This window comes from Amblyomma mixtum, chromosome 3 (assembly GCF_055824585.1).
Source record: "Amblyomma mixtum isolate Tamu chromosome 3, ASM5582458v1, whole genome shotgun sequence".
Lineage (NCBI taxonomy): Eukaryota > Metazoa > Arthropoda > Arachnida > Ixodida > Ixodidae > Amblyomma > Amblyomma mixtum.
In genome coordinates this window covers 150,009,310-150,020,050 of record NC_143014.1, presented here as the reverse complement: position 1 = coordinate 150,020,050, position 10,741 = coordinate 150,009,310, and the positions used below count along the sequence as shown (strand labels likewise).

General features: G+C 42.2%; 1 protein-coding gene across 3 annotated transcripts in view; it reads left to right on the top strand.

The window, feature by feature from the left end:
- The first annotated feature begins 3,465 nt into the window (after positions 1-3,465).
- The window catches only part of PH4alphaEFB (prolyl 4-hydroxylase subunit alpha-1), a 42,639-nt gene continuing 35,363 nt past the window's right edge, over positions 3,466-10,741 (top strand). For all 3 annotated transcript variants that reach the window (XM_089581522.1, XM_089581521.1, XM_089581520.1), the window contains exons 1-3: positions 3,466-3,672; positions 8,949-9,155; positions 10,320-10,471. In XM_089581522.1, the coding sequence (XP_089437648.1) occupies positions 8,959-9,155; positions 10,320-10,471 (349 nt within the window). In that variant the 5' untranslated portion in view covers positions 3,466-3,672; positions 8,949-8,958. The remainder of the gene's footprint in view (positions 3,673-8,948; positions 9,156-10,319; positions 10,472-10,741) is intronic.

Below are 10,741 nucleotides of genomic sequence, written 5' to 3'. Positions count from 1 at the left end.
AAAGCCCATCGTTTTTACGAGCGCTTCCCTTTCTGGATCTGCCATGATTTAGTATACGAGCACGCAGCAGGCAGGCCTCACACGAGCCTCCAGGGATCGCAAAATCTCACCCAGCAAATCGCCCTTTACGGAGTGCAGTCATTTCTTCAGGGTTACCGTGTGTTACCCGCATATACTCAAGCCTCTCGCCTTTAGTTGTGCCGTTAACGAGGTGTGCTATTGCTCTCTAGTGAGCACGAAAAGCACTGCGAGCTTCAGCTAGAAAGAGCACGGACGCTTGGGAATTACAGAAACCGAACGGACAAACCAGCTAGGAAACATGCAGGCAACGTGAAAAAGTGGGGTTTTCCTTTCTAGGGGCAGCTGTAATTCAGCGTTTCTGTGGTTTTCACAAGCTTCAAGAAAACTGCCTCGGAAATTGCACTTCGATGGTTATCGTTACCTTAGTCAAGGTCAAGACGACGCCCCTTTTTGTTGACTCACGTTCGCAATCGCCTTACGGATGCGTATTCAAGTCTGAGATTCTTCATAAAGTGACCGCTTAAGTCAAGTGAGATGCCTCATGCATGTGTTCACCCAATCAACCACAGAACATCTGCTGAGCGCAAGTTGAATCTAAATGTATTTTTCAGGTGTTCACAGAAAATCAAAGAGGCGCTAGGGAGCACCCCTCGCGAAAGAACGTATTGTGTGCGCATGGTATCCCAAAATTAATTTAGTTTGGACATTAGGTCGTAATACGACCGCATTAATTGCAAGCATATTGTTGGCGGTTGACTACAGAAAGCAGGAGCACACTTAATCTGTGATCATTTATTCGATTGCTTAAAACTGAGATATGCGAAAATTTTGTTTGGAAGCGTCAAAATGAAAAAAAAAAAACACTCACGAACAGTGTAATTTCCTGAGTTGATAGCTTTATCGCAATAATAAGGCGCGCGAAATCAAATATGTCTGTGGCAGAGGCATCTTACTATAAAAGTTTCAGAGAAAGATGCATGTATTGTTTCATGGCTCTTTCCGCGATGCTCTGGAGCAAAGAAAAAATTTTACTCGTGGTTTTTACCTGGCATTGTAACACAGTGGGTATGGGGCACAGCGTAGTACAAAGCTCCGAAATAATTTCGAACACCTATAGACTTCTTACCGTGCTCGAAATCTAAGTGCAAGAGCGTTTTTGCAATTTAGATCTATCTGCGTTATCATTTCATCGCTATAACTGCATTAAGGAAGTTAATGTAATTAACCTTGGCTACACGCGCCTTCATCTTTCTCCTTAGTTGTCAGCGAAGAGCGCATCTAATTTATACGGTGAAATCCCCCTTATTATGTACTCCGCTGTAGAGCTCCCTCTTAGTACCACAGGACTATGGTACCACGTAGAAGCGCAGCATGCCAAAATGTGGAAGAGAGGGTGGGGGGGGGGGGGGGTAGTCTCTACATTCTCCCGAAATCAAGGCCCCTCGCTCCCTCCCTCAAACTTCCTGGCGATGCTCTTCCGCAAACACAATTTTCGCATAGGCCTCATCCCAAGTAGCACAAAAACGTTAGTGCCAATCAACATTTTTCTACGGAATTGAAATTAACATGCTTTTATGGAAATCAAAGCCAACAGACACACATACATCACACACAAGCAACACTGCACATTCAGGCACTAGTAGCATACATTAGCTCAATATGTACATCCAGAGAACACACTTCTGCTCCAACTTATATACCCAATTTATTAGGCTCTCATGCTGGGGCCGGTGGTGCTTGCCCACTGAGCGCAGTTATTTAATTTAATTTCAGCTCCAGTGGTGGTGTAGGTGATGAGTACAATTTATTAGGCTAAGCTGCTGATAGCTCTTATTGTAAGTACCAGATTAGTTCTACCTTTTTCGTCAAACATGCAAACATTCATTGGATAAATTGGGTGCAATGGGTAAGATCAATTGGGCTCACCAATTGGAAACCCAAATGGTCCAATTGGATAGTCCATTTGGAACCAATTGGAAACTGAATATATATATATATATATATATATATATATATATATATATATATATATATATATATATATATATATATACATATATATATTAATGCACTAGCAAAATGCTACACATCTCCCCTTCCACCCCTAACGAAATTTCGCCCCCCCCCCATCACTCAGGCCTCCAAACCCTCCAAACCTGACCCATGAATCCGCCCCTCAAAAAGCTATCTTTGTCTCACCGCTTTCCTGAAAGTTACACGAAGAGCTACAGACTTCTCCATTTGCATCCCGCAAGAATGATTTGAGCCATGTTTAGTCTGCTGTCCTCGCTGAAGAACTCCAAGGCCTTTACTGCATCGAAAACGTAGGACATCTCCTGGTACGAGATGTGGCGCAACAAAACTCGGACTACTTCAGGCCAAGATATTCTTCCCCGCTCTCGCAAAAGCCATCGCGGTAGCTCTGGCCTTACCAGTTACCACATGCACTGTCGAACGCTCCTCCAATAAAGACTGAAAACCTGGCTGCGTTCAGCAATAAAAATGAAGGGCTGGATGTCTTTTGTATGATGAGTGTGCACCGAGAGACAAGAATGACTTTATAACTCGGGTCGCCATGCAATTTGCTCAGGAAAACCCGAGGCTTCTACAGCTGCTATTCAAGGAAGACTGACAGCAGTTACAAACCCGCACGCAGCGAGATATGCTCTTGTTCACGAAGTGACTAACTTTTCGCATCTCGCTTATTAAGTTTCAAGCTTTGTTCATTAATAAAATTCAATGTGTCCTCATTTAAGCCCGGCACCATTTGCCGTTTCTAATTTTTGTTTGATGCATATCCTCTCCCTCCCCCTCCCTCCCTCCATCCCCCCCCCCCCCCTCCTCCCTGCAGAAAGGTCTGCGGACGCTCTTGTCCAAGGGTCGCGAAAAAACGCCAAACTGCAAATATTTGCCTTAACTGGCAGTTCTAAGAAACTACGAAACAGCATGATTCAAAGGGAGAGGGGCTTCTTACGCGTCAGGCTGCAGCCTTTGTTAAAACTTTAGAGCACGAACGGGCTTTCCTCTGGCTAAGCTGTGTGACCCGTTATGCATCCCCAGCGTTCCAAATCTCTTGAAGGTCAGGAAAACTTCCATCCTCACCAATCTGAATTTTAGGACTTTCACAGATCAGGCTGCCTCGATGCAGTGTTGCTTTTGGACAGGAACCCATTGGGCTCTGTATACTTTTTTATAAAGGCTGTACTTTACTCTGTACCTCACTGCAGCCCCGAAAAATATTTGTGGTTGCACAATGTAACCTAGTGAGCCTAAACCTTGAGTAACCCATGGCCGCGGGTTTGTGGGCGATGGACGCGCTCTGAAAATGCGCGCGCTAGAGTTAAGAAAATAGCTCCCAATAAGGAAACGAGCGCCATCTCTTGACGGCATTTAGCACCAGTACGCGGGAGCCGCGCGATAGCTACGAAATCAATCGGAGCGGCACTCCAGCCAGCGGACTCACGGACTCACTCCGCTCGACGCTAGCCCAGCCAGCCGCCCCGCTCCGCGAGTGCAGCCTCCTTTGGACGTGCGGCCGATGTTTTAGCGGTTTGTCGTAGTGAAAGTTGACCTGCTGCTGGAGGTTGCGGTCAGGCAGTGCCCCGCGTTCAGTCGTCAAATTCCGGTCTTCAATATTTGTGAAGTCTGCTTGTAAGTACAGTGTGATTTGCTTCTGTGCATGTGTGTCTGCTTATACGGCCACGTCTTAAAAAAGGAGCACCCACTCGTGGCCTTGACAACTGACGGAAATGTGAAGCTCAAGAGACGGAGATAATCGGCGCCGTGGAGAGGTTCCCGGTTGCTTCTTTGTGCAATACTGGGTGAAGTGAGATGCGCCAGAGGATAGCGATTTTCGTGGCTTGCTCTGTGGGATGTTGATTATCACGATGGGAAACCTTGTATCTTAGTGCGCATAGGCGCGTTGGCTCTGCGTTGAAAGAGAAACCGCAGTGAGGAAGCCATAGGCTCGGAGGCGATCGCACGTCCGCTCCCTGCGCATCGTGCATGGGCTTCGTCCTTGTAGCCTTTGCAGTAAGTGCGTCCACGAGCGCCTTGCTTTTGTCGGAATTCGGTCCACCAGAAGGAGAAAAAAAGTTACGTTGGTGATTAACCGTGCGCGCGTAACTTGCGGGATAATCGTGAATGCTGTAAAGCTAGAAAAAAAAAAAAAATCCTAACTGATCAAACTGGTTTAAGGAACAAATTCCAAGTTGATTGCAATTGAACCCAGATGATACGCAGTTGGAAGCAACTGGAAGCCAGCTGGAATCAACTGGGAACTGGCTTCTTAAACAAGCCTGATCAGTTAGGATTTTCACCTGTAGGTGCTAAAAATAGGCACTGAAATTTGCATCTTATGCACTGATAAAGTCGAAACTGGCGCAGACATTTTGGAGCTACCCTACATTTTGGAGCCACATTACAGCCATGAGTCAAATATCAATTAATGGGTTAAGCTTATAGCATAATATGAGTGTGCGATTTGTGTAGAATTTTCACTGCTGAGCTACATATTTTATTCTCTGCAACCATCCTAAGGAACAAAATGTCGTCGCCAATGAGTGTGTGTGTTTGAAAACATCATTATAAAAGTGTTATCTCGAAGGAAGTTCAAGTTGTGCGCATAAATAATAGCAACTATTTGTGCATATTTAGGAATTGAATTGTCCTTCCAGCGATTCGCTGCCACCACCATGAATACTGTGTGCAAGCAGGTTAATGCTATTGCATGCATGATTTTCTCATCTGAATGCTTTCTTCTGAAGCAAAGGTCAACTTCATTTTATTCATACTTTGTTGTTAACCTGCCTTAGTCACGCTAGTGTTTTGTAAATGTAGCATGATAGATTTTTACATCACAGAACGTATGAATGATGTTCGATAATTGGCCTCATGGGCTGTAACATTTTCCATTACAGGATCAGATTGAATGATGGTACGCTCAAATGAAAGTTTGGGATGTCCTCATTCCCAACAGCTCGTATCACTTCACAATATATAGTCCCCAACCAGTGGTGATCCATTTCCACCACTGGTGCACTATTCTCTGCATGGCATCATATGAAAGTGGCTGCTTTTCTTCACCATCCTTTTAGTTTGCACCTCATGCCAGCAGACCCCAGGCTGTTTCCCAAGAGACATTTAAAAGATGTGCACTTTCCTCATTCCTCTATGATGCATGCAAAGACTAATGAACTAGTGGCTGAACCTTGTGTCACTGCTAGTTGGGACTACGTCAAAAAGGGATGTGCTCCGGGGAAAGAAGATATTCCACTCTTTCATCTGAACTTGAACTCTTTCACCTCCATCAGTTCATAAAGAAAGCTACAGCCCAAAAAGCAAAACTTATTGAACACCCCTGACAGTTTCGTCAGTGCAGTGCAGCATTTTTATGTATTTATTTATCATAATACCTACAGCGCCATTATCCGGCTTCAGGGGGGGGGGGGGGGGTAGCAAAAAGAAAGACATACGTAAAATCCCCTCGTGCAGGTGATCAGGAAAAAGAAACAACATTGTGATAGAACCAACACAATATCATGATATATAAAAAAAAATGTCACAGCAAGGAAGAGTATGAATCATTTGATAATATAGGTACTACCTCTTCATACAACTTGTACCATTCAGAAATAGTTTACGGAATAAAAAGACATTTTGAAAAGGTCAGTTCTGCACCTGTATTCTTTAACCTTAAAAATGAGTGATCTTTCCGTAGGGACACATAATTAGGATTCAATATATATTGGTTCCGGACAATTCCAGTTCCTAAATAAAATATATTATGAAACAATTTTAAATGAGCTTTCCTACATTTTTGGAGTGTGTTCCAGCTCATGGTGATCTTTGCACTTGATACGCTGAAATATTTGTCTTAGTTATTAAAAACAAAATGAACAGTCAAATTGTAAACTTTTTCTAACTTTTGAACGTCAAGTACAGATTTCGGGTCATAGACTGTGCAAGCACACTTGAGTATGCTTCGAACATTTAACGTATACAACAGTTCTTTGTAAGATACTTTGCAAGAAGCCCAAAACACGATAGGTTTTAGTAGTAACAAAATTGACAGCGGTGCCAAGACATTCCACTTGTTAAGTATACACCAAGCTATTTAAATTCCAATACTGACATCACTTTACTACCATTAATACTCGATCCGAGTTTTCATAAGGAACTTCTGCAAGGGAATGCTACATGGTATATTCAACTGAATAAATGCTTACGGTGAAGGGCAGATATTATGGAAATATCAGCCTTTTATAATATTTTTCACTGTGTCTTGTTAAGGCAAAAAATTTACACAGTTTGAGTTCGAACATATCTCAGAGCTTTCATTTCTGATGAAACTCAACAGTGTTCAGTCTTACAGCATTTTAAGAAGGTAGAGTGACAGAAAAACATTCCAAGAAGTTGCGTGATCACCTATATTGAACTGACTGAACAGTATTTGACTATGCTACGAGACAGCAACGTTAATCCAAACTAAAACAGTAGTGGTTCGGTGTTGGTAATGGCAATGATACATTGGTAATGATGCTGCATATCATTGAGCCAGTCGGACACAGTGAAGTAATCTTAGTTCAGTCTTGGCCATAATTATTACTGTGCAGTGAACTTTTCCAGTTTTTGTTATGACTTAGTTTCATAGTTAAATTATGCTTCCTTTGACACCAGGCTAACAGCAACATTCTTGTGGCAGCCAGATTCCTTGCATGATTGAAGCAGTTTGAACACGTGATAACCACTGCTTCCAGTGTACATGGTTCATAGTGCTTAGCCCTTTTAGGTGCTATATACACAGTTGTGCATATCTTGTATTCACAGCTTTGTCCGGGGATTTTCTGAGACGAATTTTGCATTCTTCGTATTGCAGCTGGGGTGCTTTTCATGTTTGCTAGTGAACGCAGTAAATAATATTGCTCAAAACAGTGATCTCAGTAGCACAGTCTTTGATAATACTCATGCGGTGTGATTTTGTTACCTGTAATAATATCGTTTTTTTTTTTCGTTTCTGCCTCATGTGCACCTCTGAAAAAAACGTCTATATAATCTCTTGAGTTCTCATTTGACAAATCCTGGTGTTTCTATGTTATAATTTCCAACCATCGTGACACTTTGTATGAAACTGTGTACATGCGTATAAAAACATAATCATTGGTGTTTTGCATGCTAATTAGCTTCCTTGTGGCATACATGGACAGTGTATGGGGAAAATTTTTTTTTCTGAAGAGAAATGGTTAAGAGCACCCGAGAGAGCTAACCAACGTGGTTATTACCATTTCTTCACTATTTCAAGCTTTCTTGAAGTCTGTGTATTAATGCGATAGTGTTAAGGAGCTCGGGTCACGGAAAGGTGGCGTTGGCGTCATTGGCCATGAATGAAAAATCTAGGAAAAATCTCCAAGGAGCAACCCACCGTGGCAGGTGAAATTTTTGGTCTCGAGAGGTTGCTTGGGAAGAACAACCTCCTGAGCTGAATAAGCCCCACCAGTGTCAGCACCTGCCATTGCAGGACAGTGGCGTAACGCTTAACCGCTGCACCACTGCGCCAGGAGTGGTACGAGAACTGCCAGGGGTCTATGAATGCGAAGTTGAGAATGACCAACTCCGCATATACAGGGTGTTTCAGGGAAGACTAAGTAATTCTCAAAAATTGGTTTCTTGAAATAAAAGTATAGCTTTTTCTGCATAGTATTACCAGTGTTGGCGGACACCAGAAATCCGGTGAATTGTTTATAAGTAGTAAGCTCGTTAACAAATTTTTAATAATTAACTTTTGAACTGTTAGAGTTGGGTGCTTAGTTGCAATTAGAGATTTGTAGCCGAATCTTAGTAATAGCCTTATCAGTTTTAGAAAACGCGATTACCCTTGGCGCTGTGGCTCGATAAAATTTTGCTTTACGCGCACTGGAAAGGTGGCTTTGCCTGCATGCTTTTCAAAAAACGCATGTATTTTGGCACGATGTAGCCAAATTTTGTCGAGCCACAGCGCCGAGGATAATCGCATTTTCAAAACTCTAAAAACTAATACGGTTATTGCTAACAACTGGCTACAAATCTCTAATTGCAACCAGTTGCCTAGCTGGGATAGTTAAAAAATTAGTTATCAGAAATTAGTTAACCAGCTTACCACTTAAGACAATTCACCAGCTTTCCGGTGTCCACCAACACTGGTAATACTATGCTGCAAAAGCCATATTTTTACACCGAAAAACCTATTTTTGAAAATAACTTAAAGTCTCTGCTGAAACACCCTGTATGCATTAACCCATTCACACTATCACGTCATACCCTTGAAGTGGAGCTCAAGTGTCCCCTCCAATCCTTTAATTGTCGTGTTATTTTAAAAACACTGAAACGTTAGTACTAGAAGGTGCAAGATTGTGAGCATATTTTTCGCTCACCACTGTGGACATAGTGGCTAGCGCATTCAGAAAAATAAGTAAGAAATTGGAAATTCTAAAAACATATTGGAACCAAAACATATTGCAACCAAAAGATATTGGAACTTGGGTGAAAATATGTTTTTGGAATTTGTAATGGTCTATTTTTCTTCTTTTATTTTGTTTCCGTGGGGTTGTATCAGTTAAAAACAATCAAGGCTGCTCTTTATAGACAATTTCCTGACCTCATGTTGCTACCAGAGTCAGATGAGGCTGTTTCTCATTTTGGCTAAATTTTCTGTAATTTTTAAGTGGGCCTCTGCTTTGTATCATGCAGTAGATAATATGCTAAAAGTAGCAATTAGGCATTCATGAACTCATTAAACTTACATTGGAGAATTTATGTCGGTTAATCCTACTTGATTAATTCATTTTTTTGCATGTGTGTAGTTGCATATGTGAAGCACCTTTCATTAACTTGGCACTGCCGTTTAGCTTTTTTAACATACCAGGGTTAAACACATTATTCTTTCTTTTCAGGTCTCCGAAAATGGCAGGTGTCCAGAAGTTCTTCATGCGTGCAGTCCTTATCACATGCATTTGCACCCTCCTGAGTAGGCAAGTTCAAGGTGAAGTGTTCACTGCTTTGGTTGACCTTGAGCATCTACTGCGTACAGAAGGTGCCGTTGTCCAGACACTTCAGCGGTACCTGGATGCTGAGGAAGGTCGGCTAGAGAAGATAAAGAAGTAAGTCACCTCTCAGTGCGTGACTTCTTTTTTTGTTACGGCCAAGCAAGCATGTTAGTAAAGGGAATGCAACAGCAGGCATGTTTCTAGAGCCTATTCGTGCAGTGCTGCACATTGAATGTTGTGCAATAGCTGGAAAAAGATATTCTGCACAGATCAGTAGAATTTATTTCATTAAGCTGGCTTTCTCACTGCATTATCAGTATTTCGTTTCCTCATTACTTTTTGAGATTTCTTTGCACCATGTATGGACTTAGGCGTAGTGGTTCTGTTTGTTTACAATAAGTGCGCACCACTGTCTTGGTAAACTTAGCACAAGGGGCAACCACATGAAAAGGGACACACACAGGTGCTACAATCACGTAAATAAAAGCACAGAAATAGTTTTTGTTTTTGAACTGGGCCACTGCGTTCTTGTGCAGTTCACTGATATCATCCAGCTTAACTCAGTCGAATGGCATTTCAGCACATTATTTAGGACTGTAATTGGTTCGAGAAGTTTGATATCAGTTAAGATGCTCACATTGCGGTGTAAAGAAAATAATATTGAACTGATCAGATTGTTCTTGTTTTGACATATTTTTACCATGATAGCTGTAATAGGCTTCCTTTAACAGAAAAATTTGAGGAGGGGCGGTAGGTGGGGGAGGGGAGTGTATTTTCTCCTGCTTTGATAGTTGAAAGTAGCATGGATTGCTCAACTTTCATGGGGTGTTTATGCTAACATGTCAGGATGGAAAGGGTTTTTTCATCCTGGCATGCTAGAGAACACTAGGACATTCTTCTACTTGTTTTTAAGATTGACGTATTTACGGCTCATTACTGCTGCTCAGCTTGTACTGTGTGTGCATGTGACCTCGGTGGCAACACAGCTGACTATCACAGGATGGTGCTGGAGGTATTGTTGGCTCCGAGTTCCTGTCCATGCATCTTCGAGGCTTGTGCTAAGATGTGTGGCAGGGATAGGCACTGTATGGTAAGATGCCTGGGGTTTACAGGTTTAATGCCGTCACATCTTTGACACCAGGAAGGACAACAAAAAAGTCGGGAGTTCTTTGTTTGAAATAAGCAACAAAATAATATTAAAATTTGTGTCAGTGCGCTTGCTTGTCTTATGTAGTCTCCAGCTTATTATAAGCAATTCTCGGCTTTATTTTTTTCCAGGCTTAGGCAAGAATTCAACCAGCTGCACAAAGCTGCCAGTCGAGATGGCGATGAGTTCATTTCCAACCCTGTCAATGCATTCCTGCTTGTGAAAAAGCTCACGGCTGATTGGAAGGCTGTTGCAAGGTTGATGTTGGACACTGAAGGGAAAGGTGAACAGTCTAGCTTTGCTGCTTTTGAATGTTTCCTTTAATAGTTTCAATTTTAGAACACACTACGGGTACCTGTTTTGCAGCATCAAATGCACCTGCAGTGTTTTGGCCATACAGTGATTAAATTATTAAATGCTTACAAAATGATTAATGATTAGTTGTAGCACTTGTATCAAGGTAGGGGAAACTAGAGTTGCTGTGTAGGCTCCCTATGAGAGTCACAGTTGCACGGAGGCCCACCATGTTTGTCTCTGAAGCATCCAAGTTATG